The following is a 26949-nucleotide window of genomic DNA, read 5'->3' as shown; positions in this document are numbered from 1 at the left end:
TGATCTTATACTATAAACAACTAAATTTGAGAGTTCCTGTCGTGGCTCAGTGGGTTAAGAACCCAACATAGCATTGATGAGGATGCAGGCTTAATCCCTAACCTCTTCTCAGTGGGTTAAGTACCCAGAGTTGCTGCAAGTTGTGTCCTAGGTTGCAGATGCAGCTCAGATCTGGTGTTGCCATCATGTAGGCCAGCAGCTTCAGCTTCCATTCAACCCCTAGCCCAGGAACCTCCATATGCTGCAGGTGTGGCCATAAAAAAAAAAAAAAAAAGTATAAATAAATAAATTTTACACATTAAAAGGGTAAATTTTATGATACATGAATTTTTTTTTTTGTCTTTTTTTTGTTGTTGTTGTTGTTGTTGTTGTTGCTATTTCTTGGGCCGCTTCCGCGGCATATGGAGGTTCCCAGGCTAGGGGTCGAATCGGAGCTGTAGCCACTGGCCTACGCCAGAGCCACAGCAACGCGGGATCCGAGCCACATCTGCAACCTACACCACAGCTCACGGCAACGCCGGATCGTTAACCCACTGAGCAAGGGCAGGGACCGAACCTGCAACCTCATGGTTCCTAGTCGGATTCGTTAACCACTGCGCCACGATGGGAACTCCTACATGAATATTTTAATTTAAAAACTTTTTTTAAAAAAACTTACATGGGAGTTCCCATTTTGTGCCTCAGCAGGTTAAGAACCTAACTAGTCTTTGTGAAGATGTGGGTTTGATCCCTGGCCTTGCTAAATGGGTTAAGGATCAAGTGTTGCTGCAAGCTGTGGCATAGGTTGCAGATGCAGCTAGGATCTGCCATTGCTATGGCTGTGGCGTAGGCCAGCAGTTATGGCTCTGATTCAGTCCCTAGCCTGAGAACTTCCGTATGACACAGGTGAGGCCAGAAAAAAGAAAAAAAAAAACTTGTAAGATTTATGTCTTTTTCCAAAACAAAAATTTTCCCGTACCATCCATATCTACCAATTTTGTGAAAATCACACAAAATTCTAGAATAAAATACACCTATGAAAATTACAACTGAATTAATAATTTTAAGAATCATGATTCTATTGCATAATTCTTTGCAATCCATAATATTAAAAAGAGAAGAATATGTTTTCCAATCTATAAATATATACTTAATGCCTGCCTTATATAAGGAATTATATTACAAGTAGGATACAAAAATGAAGTTGACAACCCCTTCCAACTCAGTAACAGCTTTACAAAAGTAACTTTAAAACAAGTTAATAATATATGAAAAGTGCCGGGCAAAGACTAGACAGAATACAATGATGTTCAAGATTACAGGAGAGTATTTCCTTCTAGGGTTATCAAAGAAGGCTTCATGGTAGAAGTGACATTTTAATTGGGCTTTCATTTGTTCATGTGGCAAAGGGTTTCTTTGGGTTTTTTTTGTTTTGTTTTGGTTTTGTCTTTTTGCCTTCTCTAGGGCCGCTCCTGTGGCATATGGAGGTTCCCAGGCTAGGGGTCTAATTGGAGCTGTTGCCAATGGCCTATGCCAGAGCCACAGCAACGTGGAATCCAAGCTGTGTCAGCAACCTACACCACAGCTCATACAGCTCATGGCAATGCTGGATACTTAACCTACTGAGTGAGGCCATGGATCAAACCTGCAACCTCATGGTTCCTAGTCAGATTCGTTAACCACTGTGCCACGAAGGGAGCTCCGACTTGGCAAATGTTTATAAGTGCTCATTATGTTAGGTAATATGCCAGGTACTAGAAAAACAAAATTAAAGATGAAAGGGATTCTCTCATTTTTTTGTGTGATAAAAACTCAAAACTGTTTATGTAGAAATATATGTGTATTCAATTTATGTATGTATGGATAACTAAACATAGAATAAAATTACAAGAATACTGTTGAAAAATGGGTGGATTTCAACAGAGAAGCATAAACCCTTTCAATGGCTCCCTGTAACCCTTTTGGAAAAATTTAAACTGCAAAAACATGGTCTCAAGTTTCCTCATGATTAGAGGTGATTTCCTCCACTTTCTCTATATTATTCCTATACTATATGTTGGCTACTCTATTCTTTCCTATTTTTTCCCATTCTTTCCTTTTATTCATCGATCCACACATTTACATATTAATTGAGAGCCCACCATATGCCAGGCAAAGTACAGACACACAGGAAAAATAGGGTTCTAGCACTTGTGGAGTTACATTCTATAGAAGGATAAAGATATTGAACTAATTAGACAACTTGTTAATTACATTTGGTATATTCTACAAGAACATATAGCCGTGTATGAGTGTATATGAGAATTTCAGTCCTTTTTTTCTTTTTTTTTTTTTTTTTTTTTTGTCTTTTTTAGGGCCACACCTGGGATATATGGAGGTTCCCAGGCTAGGTGTCTAATCGGAGCAGCCACAGCCACAGCAATGTGGTATCCGAGCTGTGTCTGCGACCTACACCACAGCTCGTATCAATGCTGGATCCTTAATCTACTGAGCGAGGCGAGGGCTTGAACCCGAAACCTCATGGTTACTAGTCAGGTTCATTAACCACTGAGCCACACCGGGAATTCCTAGTCCTTTTTTTCTTTTGACTTCTAAGTAAGTAACGAATACTCTAAATGTTTTGGCAAAACACAAACATGACAGAAGATGCTACATAAGCCCTGAAAACTTTCAGAGGCCTGTCGCCTTAGTGAAGCTTCTTAGAGTACACTAGTCTGGGGCATGTCACAATATTTCTACCAACATGAAGGGCAAGTTGCTTCTTCATATACACTCTACCGATGAGAAAGAGACACATAGGCCAGTTTAGATTCAGGAGGTAATATGCACTCTATTTAAATGTTCTAGTTTGAGTAATTTACTGAGTAACTCTTAGTTTTGAATGGACCCCAGAGCTTCCATGCAAGCTGATCTTGGGCCACGTGACTCAGAAGATCCAGTAGTAGTAAAAAAAAAAAGCATTTTTTTAATGTCATGGCAATACCCTTAGGTTTTAGGGGGAAAAAAAAAGCCTATCCTCTTCTACTGATAAATATTACCCTTTTGAGAAACAGTTGAGTTTGCTACTGGGCTTTCCTGACTAAATACCTGAACATGGTATATAACCATATAACCATGTGACATGAGCTATCCATGGGAGCTGTTCAGTATAGTACAACAAAGAACACAGAGGACACAGAAAGGAAGAAAAATTGGAACCAGGCAATCACGCTTATTCTTGACATCCAGGTGAGAGTAAAATGAATCTGAAATCACTTTAGAAACCCTGTCAGGTCAATAAAAGTTATCAGCTTAGCCTTCTTTCAATTTCTGAGACATGCTAGTTAAGTTCTTTTCTTCTTAAAGACTGTACACATTCTGTTTCCACTAATGGTGAGTAGTAGCTCCTTCCTTTCACAGGGCTGGTTTCTTCTTATCTTTTTAGGTCTCAGCTTAAATATCACCACCTAGAATAGGTTTCCCTGACCATACTGTCTAAAGCTATGCTCTTACTCCCACACTGTTATCATTGAGCATGGTTCCTTGCTTTTACCTTTTTTCATTATATATTTTTCTGTTTACTTGAATATTGTGCATCTTCCATTAGGCTGTAAGTCCCACAAGAAGGCAAGAATAATGTCTGTTTTTATCATCATTATATACCCAGCACCTAGTACAATGTCTTATACACAGTAACATTCACTAACATTTCTGGAATAAATAAGCACAATTACATGGAGGTTCATCCTCTCAGAGGTGATATTTAACTTTCTCCTTCTATGAATCCACTATACAATATTTTGCACTGTCCTTTTTTGAACACTGACGGTGACTTCGGAGACTTAGCATATAAATTGAAGTGCTTGAAGTCAGAAGATATTAATTGGGGAATTACTCTTTGGCGTGCCCTCCTAAACCTCAGACTTACACTCTCTATAAATACTATACTAAAAGAGCATAGTTCAACATTTAACAAAGAAAGTTCATTATTTCTTATGGGTGATTTGGCCTGGTGTTAATTTTAATAAGTCTCAGAGTGGCTTAAAACATGGAAACAGGAAGGTAATAAAAATACATACATTATATATATATATATATATATATAAAATAGGTATTGATAGTGTGTGTGTGTGTGTGTATTTTTTTTTTTCCTCTTTTTGGCTGGCCTGTGGCATAAAGAGTTCCCAGGCCAGGGATCAGATATAAGCCACAGTTGCGACCAGTGCCACAGCTGTGGCAACACCGGTCCCTTAACACACTGTGCCAGGCTGGGGATCAAACCTGTGTCCCTGCACTCCAGAGAAACTGATCCCTTTGTGCCATAGAAGAAATCCTATTATATTTTTATTATAAAATTTCTGAGTTGAAAAATTAACTTAAGAAGTGAGATGAAAGAAGAGATATAGTTCTGTCTTACTTTTAGGCAGTATCTGAAAAAGTCTTATACTTAACCTTATTCACAATAAAAATGAAGCTTTTACTACCCTCCTAAATTCTCAATTATTTGTTTTTTTGTTTTTGGCTGTGCCCACAGCATGTGGAAATTCCTGGGCCAGGGATCGAACCCAAGCCACAGCAGTGACAATGCTGACTCCTTAACCACTAGTCCACCAAGAAACTCCTCAATTATCATTTTTTTAACCTGTCTATGGTCTGTATTATTATTATATTTACACTGAAGAATAAGAAAAACATAAAGCAAAAAATAACTCAAGAATGTACTCATATTTGGGTACTTTTTCCCTTAGGCATCCATAAATGGCATATTACTAAAAACTCCTACAATAATTTGACATCTTCCGTACAAGAGAAATATTAATTCCACATGAAGACATACCCATCTCCCTAGCCATTTCCATATGCGAGTTCTGGATTGGCTCTTTTTCTCTCCAGACACTTTCTTCTAATCTTTTCTGAAGATTACATCATGTGTTTCTTGGGCCTCTGTGGTAGGAAGAAGAGGATAAAAGGAAAGAATGACATTTTGGAACTAACAAATAAAAAAAAAAAAACCACTTATTCAGCAACAAAAATAATATTATATAATTAGTATCTTCATTCCTCTATCATCATGGATTCCAACAACAGCATTAACTGGTCATTTAAAGTCATCATCATAATAAGCATCTTTATAACATTTACCTACTTTGTCAGGTTAAAAAAAAGTTCATATTTTCACTAGGAGGTTAATTGTAATAGTATAATTCTCTTAGAAATATTAAACAATATAATTTCATTTTGAAAGTTGGTATTTAGCTTAGTATTAGTTTACTATTGCATTTAACACTGATTTACCTATAATAATATTATTTAGAGAAATAAGTAACAATTTATACAGTGTTTCACAGTTTGAAGGTGCTATTACATGTATTTTCTCATTTTTATCTTAACAATTATAATAATGAAATGTTACAGGGAACAATATTTAATATCTTATAATAACCTATAATGGAAAATAACCTGAAAAAATATACATATGAATCACTTTGCTATACACCTGAAACTAACACAATATTGTAAATCAACTATATTTCAATTACAAATGAATAATAAATAAAAATAAATACGTGAATTTTCTGGTAAAAAAGAAATAATTAAGTGATAGATACATCAACTAAGTGTAAAAATAGTTGGCATTTGCATTCATGGTTGTGACTTAAAAAAATAGTTCTTGACCACATATGAAGTTTTGTATTTGGGAAAATAAACTACATAATAGACAAAAAGTATACTAAAACTCCTGTAAGTTTAAAATATGTCTTTTAAAATTTATTAATTTCTAATTCCTTTTCTTGAATGGTCCTTAATAAAAACTTTAAAGATAAAATCACTCCCATTGAGTTTTCTTAAGAATTCATAAAAGATGTTGATATTGTGACTTTTTGACTAGTATTATATTTCTCATACCTTCTTTGTTAGTAAGTTCTTGGATTTTAAATTTTAGGACAGTGATTACATTGAGGTTTCACTTACTATAAGTATATTGTTAGTCACAATGTAGTATTACAATGAAGCACTTAAAATTGAGCACTTAAATATTTTGATGGAGCAAATAAGCTTTTTTTTTTTGTTTTTTTTGTTTTTTGTCTTTTTGCCATTTCTAGGGCGCTCCCTCGGCACATGGAGGTTCCCAGGCTAGGGGTCTAATTGGAGCTGTAGCCACTGGCCTACACCAAAGCTGTAGCAACGCCAGATCTGAGCTGCATCTGTGACCTACACCACAGCTCACGGCAACGCCAGATTCTTAACCCACCGAGCAAGGCCAGGAATCGAACCCGCAACCTTATGGTTCCTAGTTGGATTCGTTAACCACTGAGCCACGGCGGGAACTCCAATGAGCTTGTTTTTTTTAACTACAGTCAGCACATGGTGAAAACTGTTTAGTACTATTTACACTCTGTCTTGGATAATGTTAACATGGTAAAATGGACTTCAAATCCAAATAATTGAGTGATAAATAATACATTTATCATAATGATAAAATGTAAAAATAATACATTTTATCATAATGATAAAAGTAGAACAATATGGAGCAAAGATGGAAATAGATTATAAAGTCATCTCCAACTCTTCACAAAAGTAATTATAGTAGACTCTTGATGATAAGAATTTAAACTTTGCAGGTCCACTTTCACATGGATTGTTTTTTCAATAAAAAATAGTATAATACTACAATTCGTGATTGAATCCCTGGGTATCCACAAATAAGGAGGACCTAGAACCAGAGACATGGATGGCCAACTGTAAAATTACATGTGGATTTTTAAATAGTGGAAGGTCAGCTCTCAAAACTATCATGTTGTTTAAGGGTCAACCGTACTAGGCCTGTCATTAAAACCACCTTGGTAACTTCCTTTCCACCAGTGCCCTAAACACATATATTAGGCTTTAGTTGTAGAAAGTTTGGAACATTCAGAGTAATATAAAGAATGTATATTTATAAGGTCTTAAATATCTCTAGCAGTTTTACCAGATGAAGATAACCATTGATAATGCTTTAGTTTATATCATCTCAGTCCAATATATACATATACACATATGGTTATATATATGTGATGTACAATTTGTTTTGTATATGATGAAATAAAACTCATATTTCATGACAAGAAGAGAAAAATTTAAAAATAAATTTTTTCTTTGCTGGGTTGGGCTTCCTCCCTCGCCTTTAGTATGTGTTGTAAATCTGTGTTAGCCAGACCTCCTTAGAAGATAATGTTCCCTCTTAATCTCATAAAGAGTCACAACTCCTAAGAAATAACCTTCCTTCTTAATTTTGTAAGGGGCCATGATGACCCTGGACTCACTAGTCACTTTGTATGTGCAGATATGGATGTGTAAACTGCCAATGATATTATCACTTGATGTATAACCTTTTGTTTCAGTAAGTTACATAACTGTGCTTTGAATTCTAATGAGCTTTAAGTTCTCAGAGCTTTCTGAAAGCCTGGGTTGATCATCTCAATAGATACATAAAAAGATTTTCACAAAATCTAAAACCCATTTATGACAAAAACCTCCAGAAAGTGGGCATAGAGGGAAACTCCCTGAACATAATAAAGGCCATATATAACAAATCCACAGAAAACATCATTCTCAATGGCGGAAAGCTGAAGGTATTTCTGCTAAGATTAGGAACAAGACAAGGACATCTGCTCTCACCACTTTTATTCAGCATAGTTTTGGAAGTTCTAGCCACAGCAATCAGAGAAGAAAAAGTAATAAAAGGAATTCAAACTGGAAAAGAAGTAAAACTGTCACTGTTTGCAGATGAAATGATACTACACATACAAAATCAAAAAAGAGGCCAGAAAACTACTAGAGCTCATCAATGAATTTGCTAAAATTGTACAGAAAAAAATTACTACACAGAAATCTCTTGCATTCCTATACACCAACGATGAATGATCAGAAAGAGAGAGATTATGGAAACAATCCCATATACCATCACATCAAAAAGAATAAAATACTGGAGTTCCCATTGTGGCTCAGTGGGTTACAAATCTGATTGGTATTCACAAGGATGTGGGTTTAATCCCTGGACTTTGCTTAGTGGGTTAAGGAATTGGAATTGCCATGAGCTGTGATATAGGTCACAGACACGGCTCTGATCCCACACTGCTATGTCTGTGGCATCAGCCAGCAGCTGCAGCTCCAATTCAACCTAGCCTGGGAACTTCCATATGCCATAGGTGCAGCCCTAAAAAGCAAAAAAATAAAAATAAAATAAAATACCTAGTAATAAACCTACATAAAGAGGCAGAAGATCAATACTTTGAAAACTACACGATGCTGATGAAAGAAATCAAAGACAAACGAATTGAAAGATATACCAAGCTCTTGGATTGGAAGAATCAATATGGTAAAAATGACTATACTACCCAAACCAATCTGCAGATTCAACATAATCCCTATCAAATTACCAATGGTATTTTTCACAGAATTAGAACAAAGAAATTTTTAATTTCATGGAAACACAAAAGACTCCAAATAGCCAAAGCAATCCTGAGAAAGATAAATGGAACTGGAGGAATCAGTCTTGACTTCAGACTCTACTACAAAGCTATAGTCATCAAAACAGTACAGTACTGACACAAAACAGAAATACAGATCAATGGAATAGGATAGAAAGCCTAGAGATAAACCTATATACGTATCATCAACTAATCTATGACAAAGGAGGCAAGACTATATAATAGAAAAAAGACAGTCTCTTCAATAAGTGATGCTAAAAAATGGACAGCTACATGTAAAAGAATGAAATCAGAACATTCTCTAACACCATACAGAAAAATAAACTCAAAATGTTTTAAAGACCAAACGTTAAGGTCAGGTACTCTAAACCCCCTATAGGAAAACATAAGCAGAATATTTTCTGACATAAATCACAACAATATCTTTTTTGGCCCACCTGCTAGGGTAATAAAAATAAAAACAAAAATAAATAAATAGGACCAAATTCAACTTAGAAGGCTCTGCACAGCAAAGGAAATGATTAAAAAAGAGAGAGAGAGACAAACCACAGAATGGGCAAAAAAACAACCACAAGGGATTAATCTCCAAAATATATAAACATCTCATGTAGCTTTACAAAAAACAAACAATTCAAAAAATGGCCAAAAGGTCTAAAAAGACATTTTGCCAAAGAAGACACACAGATGGACAAAAAGCATATGAAAAGATGTTCAACATCACTAATTATTAGAGAAATGCAAATCAAAACTACATTGAGATACCACCTCACACCAGTCAGAGTGCCCATCATCAAAAAGTCTACAAACAATAAATGCTAGAGAGGGTGTGGAGAAAAGAGAACCTTACTACACTGTTGGTGGGAATGTAAACTGGTATGTACGTACTGTTCCATTAAGGAACAGTCCTAGGCATCTATCTGGAAAAAATCATAACTTGAAAAGATACATTTACCTCAGTATTCCTTGCAACACTATTTACAATAACCGAGACATGGAAGCAACCTAAATGTCCATCACCCAAGGACTGGATAAAGAAATATGGTAATATATACATTGGAATATTACTAAGCCATAAAAAAGAACAATGCTATTTGCAGCAACATGGACGGACCTAGAGATTATCATATTAAGTGAAATAAGTCAGAGAAGGAAAAATACCATATGATATTATTTACATGCAGTATCTAATAAAAATGATATAAAAGAACTAATTTATAAAACAGAAACAAACTCACAGATTCCAAAATCAAAGTTATAGTTACCAAAGGGGAAACCCTGGGGGTAAGGGATAAATCAGGAGGATGGGATTAACACATACACATTGGTATATATAAAATAGATAACTAACGAGGACCTATTGTGTAGCATAGGGAGGTCTATGCAATGTTCTATAATAACCTGTATGGGAAAAAAGAATAGGTATATGTATAACTGATTCACTTTACTGTACACCCGAAACTAATACAACATTTTAAATCTAACGTACATTGTAAATCAAATGTAAATAAAATTTTTAAAAATCAATCTTCAAGAAAATTAGTATGCATGAGATAGTTTGCTTATCAACAAATAAATGCATCCAACATTTTAACATATACTCTAAAAAAATTTTTTTTTTTTTTTTTTTTTTTGCTTTTTAGGGCCATGCCTGTGGCATACGGAAGTTTCCAGGCTAGGGGTGGAATCAGAGCAATAGCTGTTGGCCTACACCACAGTCACAGCAAGCAGGATTTGAGCCACATCTGCAACCTACACCACAGCTCACCACAATGCTGGATCCTTAACCCACTGAACAAGCCGGAGATCAAACCTGTTCCTCATGGATACTGGTCAGATTTGTTAACCGCTGAGCCATGACAGGAACACCTAAAAACTTTTATTATAAAAATTATATTTTGTTCTTTGCATTATTTAGTAAAATTCTCCTATAAATATACCTCCTCCTAAGAGTTTGGTATATACTCTAGTTACAATGTGCTTTTAAATGACCAAATAGTATTTCAGCATATAGATTTGCTGTCATTTAATCAGTTCCCAATGTGGTGCAGTTAAGCTACTTACAATATCGCATTACTAGTATGTGTATTTTGCAGATGCCGGAACATAAATCTTTGAATCCTCAAAAAAATCATACTAGGAGTTTCCCTCGTGGCTCAGCAGAAATGAATCTGACTTGTATCCATGAGGACACAGGTTCGATCCCTGGCTTCACTCAGCAGTTTAAAGATCCAGCATTGCCACGGCTGTCGTGTAGGTCGCAGATGTAGCTCAGATCTGGCATTGCTGTGGCTTGGCACAGGCCAGTGGCTGTAGCTCTGATAGGATCCCTAGCCTGGGAACCTCCACATGCCATGGGTGAGCCCTAAAAGACAAAAAAAAAAAAAAAAAAAAAAAAAAAGCTAAATTTATCATATCCTATTCTTATACATGTATCATTATTAAAGTTACATGAATTTCAATTCTTCTTTGAACCTCAGCTTCCTTACCTGGAAAATAAGAGGGTTGGCTCAGAGTTCCAGTATACTTTAACTATAAAAAATTTGAATTCTAAACATAGCAGATCTTTAATAATTGGGTGATACAATTTGTGAACTCAGAAGAAACATGAGACATATAATTCACACCTTTCAAATGAGTATAAATAGGGTGTGTGTGCATATATGTGTGTGTATATGGGAAGGGGACACACAGAACCATAGAGGTGTTACTTTCCTGGAATATCAATTTCACTTCAAGATTTAGGGACAAAGTTTGGTTTTTTCCCTCTAAATGTATTAGAGTGAAACAAAAAAATCACACTAATTTTTAAGATAAAAATAAATTCTTAAAAAAATTTATATTTCAGTGCAGTTCTTTGAGATCTGCCCCAGAAGTCAGGATTTATTTCCCACTTCTATTAGGAAAGGATGCAAGGCTCTGATTCCTTGAAGAGGAAGAAGACTATCAGTGAACTCAAAACATTTCAGAATTGGTATCACATTTTAAGAGTAATTAGGACATTAGAGGTTGTCTTTGGGCTTGGAATCTAAAAACGAATTCAATCTACTGCCTCATTTGAGAATTTGCCAACAAGTTAGGGTTTGTTTGACCTGACTAAAACATGTTCCATCTTGCTTTTTACAATTTTATGCAACTTCTATCTCTTTTAAAAACCAGAAGACCAGTGTCGATACAGCAGGTCTTGCCTTTCTAAACATACCCACAGGGAGTATCAATCACTGAATATAGTTCATTTATATTTTTTATTCATTGCTTTACAATTTTGCCTCCTGTGTATGGTTTTTACTTTCACTACCACCAACTCTACTTCAAATGCTCCACATACATTCACATTAAACTTGCATTTAAAAAAAAAAAAAGTTTTTAAAAGATAACACTTCAAGGATTTAAGTAAAAGGAACTGAACCAAAAGCAGCCAGATTTTTCTAACAGAGAAGGTTGAAAGAAAATCTGATATACGAAAATTTGATTTATGGCATTTCAAAATCCAAACGGAATAGAAAGCCAGTTTTTCTTATAAAAATTATTTGTAGCAGGGTAAATAGTTATTAAGAACAAACCTTAACCGGGCCTTGTTTTTTTAACTCCAAAATTAACAGGCACCATTCAAAGGACACCAGATCTGAAAAACAGCTTTGTACTTCTACTTTCAACATGACAGCAAAGAACTTTTTCTTTATTCTCCTTTTTCTTCCTTTAATCCATTTAGTAATTTTTTAAAATTAACTTTTTGAAAAGAGTTGCCCAGTGGCCAGAACCGGCAGGCAGGTACAAAATGAGGTTACCAAGAAGGTCCGATTGGGACTCATTCCACCAAGAGCGTCTCTGAGCGGCCTCATCTCTCCAACTAAGAAAATAGAGACAAGCTCTCATACCGTGCCAAGGGACTAACTGCTTAACAGGGCTCTCACTCTTGGTTAAACTTTCTCGGAGCATTCTGGGACCTGGCTCGTTTCCTGAACAGCTGAGAGAGGATTGTTCAGGCCAGTCTCCGGCTTTGGAGTGATCTTAGGACCCCTCCCTCCTCAGCCCCAAGTGGACTAGAAATTAAAACAAAATGTGTACAACAGCGACCTGAAGTAACTGTAAATAAACCAGCAGCACCATCTCCTCCAATAATTGGGAAGTCCGGGACCAAGCCAACCACCGGAGCCCCACTAGGGACCACACCCCCGGTGCGGAGAGGGGGAGGGTAGCTGACCCGGAAGTGTTCCGCGGCGGCCGAGGAGCGGGGTCGGGGGCGCAGCCAAACCGGCGCACACGGGCGCGCTCCCCGCGGAACTCCCGCGGGCGGCTCGGCGCTCTCCCGGAGGCGCGCGCGAGCCGCCGCTGCCGCCACCAACATGGCCGAGACGAGTGAAGAAGTGGCGGTGCTGGTGCAAAGGGTGGTAAAGGACATCACCAATGCCTTCAGGAGGAACCCACACATGTGAGTCGCGCGCCCGCAGCTCCTCCTGCCTGCGCTGCCTCCGGGGGTCGTCGGGGGCGGGCGGGGGCGGGGCCAAGCCTGGAGGCGACCTCGGGCGGCGGGTTCTGGCCCACGCGCTCCTCTCGGGAGCGAACAGTGCTAGATCGGGGCTGGACCATTGTCGGCCGCCGCGGGGCCCGCTTTCCGCTACCCGAAGGCGTTTGCGGTTGAGTCCCTAGAAGTGACCTCAGAAAATTAAAACGTAGTGACTTTGTTTGGTTCTCCTCCCTACCACTCCTTTCCCAGGAGTTCACCAAACTCGGAAGACTTCACCTGTAAGTCCATGTCCTACATCCATTTAAGGTATAGGGGCAAAGACACACTGTGGGTCTGTGTGTGCTTTGTTAACTCAACTCATTGGATGCTCCTCCCGGATCTTCGTAAGGAGGGGTTACCGATCGTCTGTACTCTCCATGGGCCAGAAGACCCTCAGTTACTAGCCAGAGGTAGTTTCAGGCTGCTTTTGACTTTCGCTTCACCTAACCCAAGATTGTAGAGGGACATTTTGTTTTAAAAGCGAACAGAGCATTCTCAAGAGTGTAGCTTCTGTAGGCACAGGTTGGGTCTGGTGTAAAGCAGATGAAACCTCAACACTTTTTAGCATTAGCTGATTCATAGTTACAGGGAGCCTATTAACTCTTTTTATTCGAACACTGCTGCCCTCTTTAAGTAGGACACCACAAAACTGACACATGTATCTTTCCCTCCTTCCTCTCCATTTTACTCCGGATGGATACAAGAAGAGACTGCTTTCTTTCTGACACTTAGGCTTTCATGTAACGAGTGAAAAGAAAACTTAAAAGAAGAGGCATGTTACATATTATACAAAAGAATAAGGAAAAAGCAAGAGTGTAGCTCTTTTCCCATCCTTTCTCCCTCATCCCTTCTCCCCTCAAAAGAAAGAAACACAGAATCCAGTTTTACATTATTTTCACTTTAATTGCTGATGGAGTTTATTTTTAATATTTTATTCTTTCAACTGAAACACATGAATTATTCTTTTTAACTATTCTAACTCCTTAAGCTTTTCTGCTTAAAAGAGGTGCCAAAACTTCATCTAGATGAAGTGTTCTTTTCCTTCAAGGTGATGCCCTCAGATGTCTTGCTCCCTTGTGGCACTCAATTGGAGACCTGCAACTGTGCCTCATTAAAAACAAAACACTGCTGACCTCAAACCACACCTGCTGCCTCTAACAGGGTCCTCTTCCTTCTCCCTAGTGACTGCTGCCTTTTTCAGAATGAGAGTGTTTGGAATGATTTCCTGCCAGTAACCATAGTGGGTACTGGGCCTTCTAAAGAATGCTTTGATGCCTTGTTGTATATCAGTCTTTTAGTCCCTTTTGAGAATGAGAGCTTTAGCACAAACCAGAGACATCCTCCAAAAAAAAAGTTGGACAAATGAAGGGCCTATTTTCTTATCATTGCAGTTATTTTTCTTAAAAAAATTAAGGCAGAGGTTAGAAAAAAGACTAATAAGTACCATAATCATCTTTCTTTGTCTTCTTTGAAGTAAACTAGAAAAGCATCAGTATTTTATATTTGAAGAAATTGAGACTGAGTGTTCATTGGTTTGGCAGGGTGACACAGTGAAGTTTGGAACTTTTGGAACACATCCTAGTCCTTATGGATCATATTTATTGAAACTCGTAAAATATTTTAATGCCCCCCCCCGCCCCGCATGTTGCACTTTTCTATTTTTCTTTCTTAATTTTTTTTTTCTTTAACTTTTAGGGCTGCACCAGCAGCATATGGAAGTTCCCAGGCTAGGGGTCAAATTGGAGCTGCAGCTGCCAGCCTACACCACAGCCACAGCAACTGGGAATCTGAGCCATGCCTACAACCTACACCAGAGCCCATTGCAACAACAGATCCCCAACCCAATGAACGAGGCCAGGGATTGAACCTCATCCTCATGGATACAGTCGGCTCATCACTGCTGAGCCACAATGGGAACTCCCTATGTTGCATTTTTACAGTGAAATCTAATCAGTGTGCTCTATCAATTGTAATTAACTTATAATTATTAATAAACATTTGAGTCATTCAAGAGTTTAAAGTTGGAAATAAGTTGAGCATTTGAAATAATGCTGTATAATTACAGGTCTGAAAAATTTAAATAGCTTAACTCATTGTTTAATATTAATCTTCAGCTATATTTTAGCACATATTCCCTACAGTAAGAATATCTTTGGGAGTTCCTTGGTGGCTCAGTGTGTTAAGGATCTGGTGTTGTCACTGCTTTGGCATGGGTTACTGCTGTGGCACAGGTTCAGTCCCTGGCCCAGGAACTTCTGCATGCTTCAGTCACAGCCAAAAAAAAAAAAAAAAAAAAAAGAGGAGTTCCCTTCATGGCTCAGTGGTTACTGAACACAACTAGGATCCAGGAGGATATGGGTTCGATTCCTGGCCTAAGCGATGCTGTTGATACCGGAAAGATGATACCGGAATCTGGGTTCTTGTTCACAGCAGACACATAGGCAGCAAGCAAGCAAAGTCTTTATTAAAGGAAAGCAGATAGCTTCCAGCGTTTCTGGGAGGGGGGAGAAGAGTCCCCCCACTTCTCTATTGTCCCATAGGGGTTTTTATCCCTTAAAGATGGGGCGGGTACCAATGTGGGGTGCAGAGAGATGTGGTCTTCTCCCATTGGCCTTGCTTAGTTACCTATATCAGTCCTTGTCCATAGGGTTCTAGGGGTGGAAGTGTCCTATAAGTCTCATAGTTTCTTTGTCCTTTTCTTCCTGTAAACTGAGTCACAGGGAATTAGAGATTAAGGTCTCTCTAGGCATAGGTACACTCCCTATAGTAAACAAGGCCTGTGGGGATGTTACTCCCTGGAGCCCTTAAGCCACAAATGTTAATCAGTGGCCATATCAAAGAACACCTCAAAGCCCATGATCCTGCCCTGACTACCTGAGTTAATATTCTGTCTCACTGTGAGCTGTGGTGAGCTGTGGTGTAGGTCGCAGATGTGGCTCACATCCCAGGTTGCTATGGCTGTAGCATAGGCTGGCGGCTACAGCTCTGATTTGACTGCTAGCCTGGGAACCTCCACGTGCCTCAGGTGTGGCCCTAAAATAGAAAAAAATAAATAAAATAAAAAAGTGGCAAAGGGACAAAAGAAAAAAAATACAATATATAAAAAGAATATATTCAATAATATTACAAAACATTTTAAAATGTCTTATAATTTGGACTTTTCAGAATTGCTCATGCTTCTTCCCTTCATCTAATCCTTTTACTTCCAAAATAAATAGGCTGTATTTCTAGTTAGAAAAAAAGCATCATTTACCTTCAAAGTTAGTACCTGATTACACTTTTCAGTATTATACTAGAAAGTTTTTCATTCTTTTTGTAGTCCTTTTTTCTCCAATACAAGACATATCATAATTTTATTAGTGAACATCTATTCCAGTAAACATATTGACTTTGTCTCTGGAAATTTCTGGCCAGTAGTGTTGAAGATGCAATGGGTGAAATGTGGATTCTTTTTACTAGTGAGTGTGGATAGGTTACTCTTGCTCAGCCTGTTTCCTCTTTGTGATGCTGATGAAAGCACAGGAAAATCACCTCACACAGTATCTTACACTTTGTTGGCACTAGGTAAGTATTAGGTTTAACCTGAATCCCTATTTCCTTAGAAAATATATCGGCCAACTAAATGATGAATGAGAAACACTTTATAAACTGAAAAATACCGTACAAATGTTTGTGTGGTTGACTCTTAAAGAATGCTGTTGGAAAACACGTAAAGGCTTGTTCCAGAGACAGACATTAGCTTAATATATAGACCCTATGCTAATGTAGAAGACAACTGTTTACAATATAATTAGGGTCATGTTAAAGTTCTTATTTAGAAAGTTGTTATTTTTTATTACTCTAATATTCATTGAGCTCATACTATTTATGTAGAGAAAAATATTTTCACAGTATGGAATACAAAGAAGTACAAAATACAATTCTTTTTTTTTTTTTTTTTTTTTTTTTTGGTCTTTTTTTTTTTTGTCTTTTCTAGGGCCGCTCCTGCGGTATATGGAAGTTCCCAGGCTAGGGGTCTAATCGGAGCTCTAGCCACTAGCCTACACCAGAGACATAGCAACGCAGGATCCGAGCCACGTCTACAACCTATACCACAGCTCACGGCAACGCCAGATCCTTAACCCACTGAGCAAGGCCAGGGATTGAACCCGCAACTTCATGGTTCCTAGTCAGATTCATTAACGACTGAGCCACCACGGGAACTCCTAAAATACAATTCTTGAAGGCACTTACAGAAAAATCTGTGATGGTGGAAATGTTCTTTATCTGTCCTGTCCAATATGCGTAGCCACTAACCATTGTAGCTAGGGAGTGCTTTCAATGTGGCTTGTGTGAAAGAGGAACTAAATTTTCAATTTTATTTCATTTTAATTGATTTATACATAATGGACACACATACGTGGTGACTACTGTATTGCACAGTGCAGGTCTAGATGGAGGCTAAGATTTATATGTATGAACAGTACATTAGCCTTGCGAAACAGTTGTAATAAAAGCTGGACTAGCAGTATGATCATCAACTCCTATATAAGTCTATTAGAAGTTTAAAAGGAGGCTGGGTATGTCTGGGCTAGCACTCTTTAGGGAAAGTGGGTTTTTGAGTTGCACTTGGAAGACAGGGTAGAATTTACACGCTTGGAGAGGGAGCCAAAGACCTCCATAAGGTGCACTGAATTGAGGAAAATTAGCAAAATGCAGTTGAAAAGATAAAAGTAGGGCCAGATTATGGAAGTCCTTGACTATCTGACTTAATTTCATTCCAGGCATGCGGTTCAGCAAAAAAACATCTCTATTTGACAGATACAGTGCTAATCTCTAGGTATACAAGGCTAGGAGTGGCATATAGATTGATGAACACAACAGACTTGGTCCCTGCCCAATGAAACTTTAAACAGGTTAACCCACAGATTATGAAAAGAGCCCCAAAGGATAGAAGGATACTTTGAAAGAATAACAGAGAGGCATAATTTAGGCTAGAAGGTCAAGATAGTTTTCTAAGGAAATGGCAATTAAATTGAGAAAAGAGGCATGGATAAGAATTGACTCAGGGAAAATATACTTCCTAGGCCGTGGGTAGTCCCCAGTGGGAATTTTTGAGTAAGGCAACGGTAATGAAAAACAGTTTTAGATTGTCTACAAGTTGCACTGAAGAATAGGAAACTGCAGAATTTTAATTGACTTATTGCACTTGCTTCTTTATCTATTTATTTAAACTGTTGTATAGTTGTAAAAGTTTGGATCTGCAGTCTCACAGTCCTGGATTTGAATCTTGGTTTGTCATTTACTAGCTGAGTAGACTCAGAAGATTCTTTGCTCATCTATAAAATGTAGTTAAAATTCATATTTTAGGGAGTTCCCGTCATGGCGCAGTGGTTAACGAATCCGACTAGGAACCATGAGGTTGCGGGTTCAGTCCCTGCCCTTGCTCAGTGGGTTAAAGATCTGGCGTTGCCGTGAGCTGTGGTGTAGGTTGCAGACTCAGCTCGGATCCCGCATTGCTGTGGTTCTGGCGTAGGCCTGTGGCTACAGCTCCGGTTAGACCCCTAGCCTGGAAACTTCCATATGCCATGGGAGTGGCCCAAAAAATAGCAAAAAAAAAGACAAAAAAAAAAATTCATATTTTATAAAATTATGGTGTGGAATAAATGAATAGTGTATGTAAAACCTAATACAGAGCATTGCATATAAAAAGCACTAGACAGTAATAATTTGTGTAGCTTTTTTCTAAGTAGAGTCAGTAATATGATTTTAGTGACAAAGTTAGTAATCTTTAGAATTGAGAGAGGCTAAGAGGCTTCTGAAATATCTTAATCACCAGTAAAGTTTTAATTATCAATATTCAAAGGTCAGTTCTTTTAAATATTTTGCTGACTTTCCTTTTTGGTCATTGTAGAAAGAATTGGAGTTTGAAAGGAAAAAAAATAACTTCTGTTAAAAGATTTGTACCATTTCCTGAATCTTGGGCTGTGTTCTGTTTAATCATTCATATTACAGTGTTCAGTTTTAATATTTGAGGACCATCCTTCCCTCCCAGAAAGGAAGTTGGTCAATATTACTTTTGCACGTATTAAGTAGACCTACTCCAGTTAGACTGATGATGTTTCTGAAAAATACAGACAAAAGAAGCTGTCTAAACATGAGGAACAAGGTCAGTATCAGTGTTGTATGAACCTTGAGCTTCATCTGTAAGTTATTGGATCCCCACTGTGAAGTGAAGCACTAAGGGAGGTAGAGCATGTGGTGGATAATCTTTTTAAGTAAATGTGAGGTTTGTTCCGTGTTGTTATTCCTTTGGAGCTGCCTTCAGATGTAACCTAAAAAGTGAGCACTGTGGTTTCTCTTTGGGAAGATTGAAACTTGATCAGTGTCCCAAATCTTCATGTCTTTAAAGATCCTATGACCTTGCTAATGCAGGTATTTACTTTAGTTCCTTGTTAAACACCAGGAATCTAAATTGCCAGAAACCTAAAACTAAAGAAGAATGTAATTTGGTGGTAGTGAAACAGTCAGACATTTCTCTTACAGAACTCTTTCATAAGGAAATAACGGGTGATGTATTTAATGTGTATAGCACATTCATTGCAATATAAAAATTATATTGGAAAATGTTTAATGTAAATAGTTACATTTTTTTAAAAAAAGGATTAAAGAAGAGTATGTCCAGTATAATGGCACTTTTGTAAACTACTTAGAAAAAAAGATTCACATCCAGCATTACTAATGATAGAGAATTACAAGTGACTTTGAGGTTTTTTTTCCTGAGTTTTCCAGCTTTTTCTGTATGAAATTAGAATTTAAATAGCCAGGAATCTTGCTAGAAATCTAGAAGGATTCATCTTAATCCTGCTTGCTTTGTCTTTACCTTCATTGTAGTGTCAAGGGTTTAGGGCTAAGGATTTTAGTAGGTCCATATTTTGAATTAAACACTAGTACTATGCTCTTGGGTAATCGTCTTAACCTCAGAGGATCTGTTTCCTCATCTGACAGAATGAAAGACTGGAGAAATAAGGTCCCTTCCAATTTTAAAATGATTCTGGGGGGAGTTCCCGTCGTGGCGCAGTGGTTAACGAATCCGACTAGGAACCATGAGGTTGCGGGTTCGGTCCCTGCCCTTGCTCAGTGGGTTAAAGATCCGGTGTTGCCATGAGCTGTGGTGTAGGTTGCAGACGCGGCTCGGATCCCGCGTTGCTGTGGCTCTGGCGTAGCCTGGGAACTTCCATATGCCGAGGGAGCGGCCCAAGAAATAGCAACAACAACAACAACAAAAGGCAAAAAGACAAAAGACAAAAAAAAAAAAAAAAAGATTCTGGAATTTTATTCTAAATTGTCTGGGAAAAAGTGGACTGTGACCTAAGGGACTAGACATACAAGTCTAAAGTCAAACACAGTGTTATTTGGAATCTTACTGACCTACCTATATTTGTAAAGTACATACTATATTTTTAGGAAGCAACAAAACACTGCATCTTAGCATCGCATAACTTGACAAACACCTAACTTTCTTTGCCATAGTTTCTCAGGGAGTTAGCCAAGGAGTTCAAGGTTGACCTCAGACTGTTAACTGAGTTAATGATAATATACTTCATCTTTGCCTGATATTTTACCTTATATTCTTTACATTGCATTATTTGCTTTTCATAACAGTCAGGGAAGGCATTATTATTTCTGTGTTTCAGATGAGGATACTGATGGGAGGTACCTAGTCAGATTCACATTGATCAGTGGTAGAATGGAGACTAACCAGAACCCTGGACCTTAAACAATTGCATGCTTTTATCTCTACATCCTACATCTTTTAATGTTTTGGTGTTTTTTCCCCAGTGCTTTGTATTCCCTGATGTGACTGTTTTCATTCTCCTTACTTGAGAATAGTTTTCAGGTTTATCAAGTCATGAAATTTGAAAGCATGAAAGTTGGATGAGACCTAGTATCCCATTTCCCTTATTAAGAGATAAATACAATTCCTCCATTTTACAAATGAAGAAATTGAGGTCTGTAGAGACCAAGAGACAGGAGAGAGAGAGATCTATGTAGTAGAGAGGTGTCTGTATCATACTGACAGAGCTAGGATTTGGACCCACTGAATTAGAAGGAACTCAGAGGTAATACTCTTTTGGAGAATCTAGAGGCAATATTCTTTGAAAACTATATATTTGAATATTACCCCTGAAGTACAGTGATAATCAGTGTATTAGTAGCAGTTATTGAGCTTCTGCTATATCCAAGGCTCTCTTGTTTCTTTGTTTTTTGTCTTGTGTCTTTTTAGGGCCGCACCTGTGGCCTATGGAGGTTCCCACGCTAGGGGTCTAATCAGAGCTACAGCTGCTGGCCTACGCCACAGCCACAGCAATGCCAGATCTGAGCTGTCTGTGACCTACACCACAGCTCACAGCAATGCTGAATCCTTAACCCACTGAGTAAGGCCAGGGATCAAACCTGCTACCTCATGGATGCTAGTCAGATTCATTTCCGCTGAGCCACTATGGGAACTCCAGCTTTCTTGTTTTTTAAAATTATTTCTTGGGAGAGTCCCCTGTGGCTCAGCTGGCTAAGGATCCAACTTTGCCACTGCTGTGGCTGCAGTCACTGCTGTGGTACAGGTTCAATCCCTGGCCCAGGAACTTCCACATGCCATGGGCATGGAAAAAATAAAAAGAGAAAAAATTATTTCTTGCAAGGATAATAACCACCTAAAATAAAGCTATGTGTTTTTTTTGGGGGGGGGTTGTTATTGTTGTTGTTTTGTTTGTTTGTTTTTTGCGTGTCTGGTTCTGTCCTTTCATGTAGGTATCAAATTATTACTTGGACATTTTATTTTTCTTGTAAATAGTGAGCAAGGCAGGCTTTTACATTGTGAATTTAGGTTAAAAAAAAAAAAGTCCCCCCCCCAATAGCCTACTCAGAAGCTGATTATTTTATTCTTGTTACTCAAACTTTTATATTGTTGACTTTTGCAGTTCTTTGAAGTCTTGTAAGTAGTTGTTAGATCTCAGAAAACACTTTCTTGAAATAATTCTAGTTTTTTAAAATTTTCTATTTTATAGAGTAACACCTGAAATTGGGAAATAATAGACTCAGACGTGTATCTAGTCAGTTTTAGATCTAAATGTGCTAGTTGTCCTGAGAGTGAATTAGATAGATTTCATGTCTCCAAATACAAAAATATATTTTGAAATACTGGAAATTGGCCTCAGATGCTATCTCAGCATTGCTCCATTCTTCCTAAGAACTTTATTTATATTATTAGAATGAAGTGTTATCATTTATTATAGATGTGTACACAAGTCCCTAGCAAAACTATCAGTTTTGTGTGGCCTGGGACCATCTTGTTTTATTCACTTTTGCATTCTCATAACTTAACACAATATTCAATTCATTGTAGTACTCAGAAAATGTTTAGATCATACTGGCACTGTGCATCAAAACACCCCTGAATCAACTGAATCAGTTGTTGGAACAAAAAGCCTTAGGTCCCAAAATCTACTTGGGAGTTAAATCAGCTTCAAAGAAAGGTTAGTGACTTAAAATCCCTATAGCACCTCTTAGGTCGGTATATCCCTGTGTCACTAATGAAATGGTCGGTAGAAAGTAGGTTACTTCTGAGCTATCCAGTTTAGAATTTCCAGGAGGGATTTAATTTTATTTCCACAGTCTCCCATCAGTTTGTGATGGTGGCCTAACCAAAAAAAAAAAAAAAGTGCTTTTCTTATAACCTGCAAGTGAACAAGTTGCCTCTTTTCATCTATCAACCAATGTACTATCCCCATTCCCCATTCCAAAGCATCACACCCAACTCTGAAAACACGTTCTTTACTCTTTTTTAAAAAAAAAATACGTTAAAAAAAAAATCTACTTGGAATTCCCATCGTGGCTCAGTGGTAACGAACCAACTAGTATCCATGAGGATGCAGTTTTTTGGGGTTTTTTTGTCTTTTTCCAGGGCTGCACCTGCGGCACATGGAGGGTCCCAGGCTAGGGGTCTAATCAGAGCTGTAGCCACCAGCCTGTGCCACACCACAGCAACGCCAGATCCTTAACCACTGAGCAAGGCCAGGGATCGAACCGGCAACCTCATGGTTCCTAGTCGGATTCATTAACCACTGAGCCACGACAGGAACTCCAAGGATGCAGTTTTGATCACTGGCCTTGCTTAGTGGGTAAAGGATCCAGCATTGCCACAAGCTGTGGTGTAGGTCAAAGATGCAGCTCAGATTCTGCCTTGTTGTGTCTGTGGTGTAGGCTGGCAGCTACAGCTCCTATTCAACCCCTAGCCTGGAAACTTCCATATGCTACAGGTGTGGCCTAAAAAGCAAAGAGCAAATCATCATCATCATTATCTACTTATACACTCTAAAAATACTGTTATGTATGTCAACTGCTCATATTAAAAGGTTTCTTGTTAGTTATTCATTGAGGTAAGGACATACTCTTTGAGAAAGACTACTTCACATAGGCAAGAACTGTAAATTCTTTATAATTGAAAGGCATGTGTATGTGCAGGTTTTACAGAAACATTGTAATGTTTGCTGCTTCATTTACTGTGTAAGTCTGCTGCCCTATATATTGTTTATTAAATCTCTTCCTGTAATGTAAATTTTCAACTTAAGTTGAGGTGGATTAAGGGATATAGAAGCCACCATACATGAAGATGATCAAGTCCTGAAAAATATTTTGTGTTTTAACAACATTTATTAACATGTTTTTTTGTTTTCGTTTTTTTCCAATTTCCAAGCTTACAGAAATTCTGGGCCCAGAGATCGAACCTGCATCACAGCAGTGCCAGCACCAGATCCTTAATCCACTGAGCGCTAGGGAACTCCTATTAGCATGGTTTTGGTTTTTGTTTTAATTTTATGGCCACACCCATGGCATATGGAAATTCCTGGGCCACGGATTGAACCCAAACCACAGCTGCTACCTATGCCAAAGCTACAGCAATGTCAGATCCTTTAACCCACTGCACCAGACCAGGGATCAAACCCACACCTCCACAGCGACCTGAGCCACGGCAGTTAGATTTTTAACCTGCTGTGCCACAGCAGAAACTCCAGCATGTTTTTTAAATTTAGAAATGAATATAAAGATTTATAAAGAAGAAAAGAAATGGCCCACAGTCTCACTGGCAGTATAATTTAATTGATAATGTGCTTTACATGTTTTTGTTAGCAGGCAAGCATAAATACATGTTTGACATTTTTTTAAAAAACGGAAATATATATACAAATAATTAAAAAATTTAAACTGTATTAAAGTAAAATTCTCCTCTAGAGAAGGAGGGGATTTTATCCTCTTGGTAAGCTTCCAAGAAAAATTTTAGTGCATCTATATATCTTTTTAAAAAATTAGACAAAGGGCTTTGTGCTACACACTGTATTTGACATTTTGCTTTTTTCATTTTCTATATCTTGGCACCCTTTCCATACCACCATATGCAAATTTACCTTATTATTTCTTTTTACAGCTCTCTTACATGGATCAGCCATATTTATTTTAACAGTCTTATATTGACTGCTACACATTTAGAGCATTTCCAGTTTTGTTTTACTATTGCCATAAATATCCAATGAACTCATATATTTTGGCATGGGATAATTTCTGAACAGTGGAATTTGACAGGCATTTTCAAATTTCTTTATAAAGATTAGACCAGTTTTTATTCCTGTCAGCAGGGAGTGCAACATACTAATTTTCACATACTCTTTGTCAGTATTAGCAAACTTTTTAAAAATTACTATTTCTATAAATCCAGTGGTTGAGCTAAATAATGTTTTTTAAGAGAAGGAAATATGTGCAGTTTTTTTTCAAACACTTGATAGGATTTGAAAATTTTTGAGAAGGCTAGTAATCATATCTTTAATTCTTTTTTATGTTTTACATATTAAGAGATGAAATTGGCCTGATCCCATGTCCTGAAGCTAGGTATAACCGGAGCCCCATAGTCCTGGTTGAAAACAAACTTGGTGTGGAGAGCTGGTGTGTCAAGTTCCTTTTACCGTATGTCCACAACAAGCTCCTTTTGTACAGAACAAGAAAGCAATGGCTGAACAAAGATGGTAAGTATGGAGTCTATTCTTTTTCTTTGATTTTTTTAGAAGTAGCATGAAATACAGGGGAAAAAACTTCTGGTGTTGGCATTCCTGGATTCTAGTTCTGACTTTTTCATTCACTGCCTAAACAGGTACTTAACTTCTTAGTCATATGAGGAGTTTGGACTTATAACTAGTTTTCTAATTTTGCCTCCACAGTGATTCTATAGAAGATGGCTCAAGCAGGGTGCCAGCCCCCCAGTTGCAAACAGATACTCTGATTTTATTTCTTTATGTGTTAAGGTCATTTGTAAAATAGTTGAAGGAAGCATCTTATGGCTAAAAAAGTTTGAAAATCTATGAAGTGGACTCTAGTCCCTCTAAGCTCCAATTCTTTGGTTTCTAATTCCCTTAGTACTTTATGAGCAACAGAACTCATTTAGTAGCATTCCAAATGAGGTAACAAAGGTGCAACAGTGGTAGTTATACTGTGAACCAACTCAGTGGTTTATGATGGTGCTCTTGCACTATGAATCCCATTAAGCTCTGGCCCTTTGTGTCCTGTTCCTGGTCTGAAATTAGCAAAGAAAACCATCCCAGCCTTCATTTCTTCTCTTCTGTGAGACAGTTCTTTGCTGCATCAAATAATCTCCATTTATCTTCCCGGGTATCTTTTCCTAATTTCCCCCTCTGTGTGGTATTAGGCCTCCAAGCACACAAATTCTATTTACTTTTTAGGTGAAAGACCAGAGTTCTCACTTTTTTTGGAGAGTACTCATCCAGACCATATTCTCGACTGTTCCTGTAAAGCTCATTCCCCTCCCCACTTACAGTAGCATCTTCAAAAAGTGCTCAGTATGCCTTGTGGCTAATTTTGAATAAGAACTTTGTTTCTAGAGAATTTTAATTACAAGTTCAGTAGCCGTTACCAAGGACCTACTCATATCAGAAGCTGTGCTAAGTACTGTGGGGGATAAAAAGATGAATAACACATGTTCCCTTTAGTTGGGAAGCTTACAGTTGAGTGAGAAACAATCTCTTTGTGGAGAATAGTATTGCCAAAGGTAGGACATACTGATTTCCTTGTGTTTCTCTTGGCATTGACCTTAATATACTGTCATAATAGGTTAATAGCACTTTTCCCTGTTTACTCCCAGAAGAAAAGGGAGTCTGATTTGAAGATTTAATGTGAAATAGTTTCTGTTTTCCGTGTTTCAATTAGTCCACTAATATGTATTTATTAATTATAAGGCTATGTCTAAGTTTACAGCACAGCAGAGGCATAAACTTAACTTAAAGGCATAAGTTTAGTTAGAAACTTAAAGGTAAGGATGTCTGTTGTTAGCTCCTCTTTCATTCTCCATTCCATTACCCTATGTAGTTTTTAGCAACATTAATGTACAAAGTAGCACCAGAAGAATCCATCAAGTTATTTTTTGCCTAACAGAATTGTGTTCTGTATGTTCTGGCACACAGAAATGTATAATTGAGCCAACACCAAACTAACTCTGAGGGGGAGACAAATGATCTTGTAGGGAAGAAACAGTATGAATTTTAACATGTTAAAGGCTATTGGTGTATCCCTTCATTAGCTTTGATCATTCAATGTATGCTAGCCCATACCTCCTTCTTCCTATAGTCTTCCAGGTTCTTCTCTCTACTTTCTTGTTTCTTATTTTTCTGGGCAATGCATTGTAGGCTTTGCTAAAACTCTTCATCATGTAATTTTGATAGGCACAGGAGAACCCAGGTAGAAGGTCAAATGATTAAGCTCACTCACATAAACAGTTGGCATCTAAGCTTTGAATTATGATGTAGCTGTGGGTGTGTCCCAGAGCAACTCGATTTTATCCTAACCTATATCCTCATGGAAATAGTTTTCACTTTCACCTTTTTGGAGGGCAGGGACAGCATAGTTCGGTTCAGTGTCATATACTGCTCAGGTTGTATATTGTATTATTGGTAAAAATATGGAAATGAGTTTCTGATT

The 26949-nt window shown here is 37.8% G+C and overlaps 2 protein-coding genes across 3 annotated transcripts in view; one reads left to right on the top strand and one right to left on the bottom strand.

The window, feature by feature from the left end:
• The window catches only part of C1H9orf135 (chromosome 1 C9orf135 homolog), a 226189-nt gene extending 213561 nt beyond the window's left edge, over positions 1 to 12628 (bottom strand). The window contains exons 1-2 of one of the 2 annotated variants that reach the window (XM_021064725.1): positions 12504 to 12628; positions 4796 to 4902 (exon numbers count right to left, since the gene is read on the bottom strand). The gene's annotated coding sequence lies outside the window, so the exon portion shown is untranslated. Of the gene's footprint in view, positions 1 to 4795; positions 4903 to 12214; positions 12464 to 12503 lie in introns of those variants that run through there. The other variant, XM_021064735.1, reaches the window with a different exon arrangement.
• PTAR1 (protein prenyltransferase alpha subunit repeat containing 1) overlaps positions 12644 to 26949 on the top strand; it is a 61150-nt gene continuing 46844 nt past the window's right edge. Inside the window, exons 1-2 of the mRNA XM_005654497.3 lie at positions 12644 to 12858; positions 24817 to 24986. Coding sequence (XP_005654554.2) covers positions 12773 to 12858; positions 24817 to 24986 — 256 coding nt within the window. The 5' untranslated portion in view covers positions 12644 to 12772. The remainder of the gene's footprint in view (positions 12859 to 24816; positions 24987 to 26949) is intronic.

Source organism: Sus scrofa, chromosome 1 (assembly GCF_000003025.6).
Source record: "Sus scrofa isolate TJ Tabasco breed Duroc chromosome 1, Sscrofa11.1, whole genome shotgun sequence".
Classification (NCBI taxonomy): Eukaryota; Metazoa; Chordata; class Mammalia; order Artiodactyla; family Suidae; genus Sus; species Sus scrofa.
The sequence above is the reverse complement of the archived record's forward strand: the minus strand, read 5'-3'. Positions and strand labels throughout refer to the sequence as shown.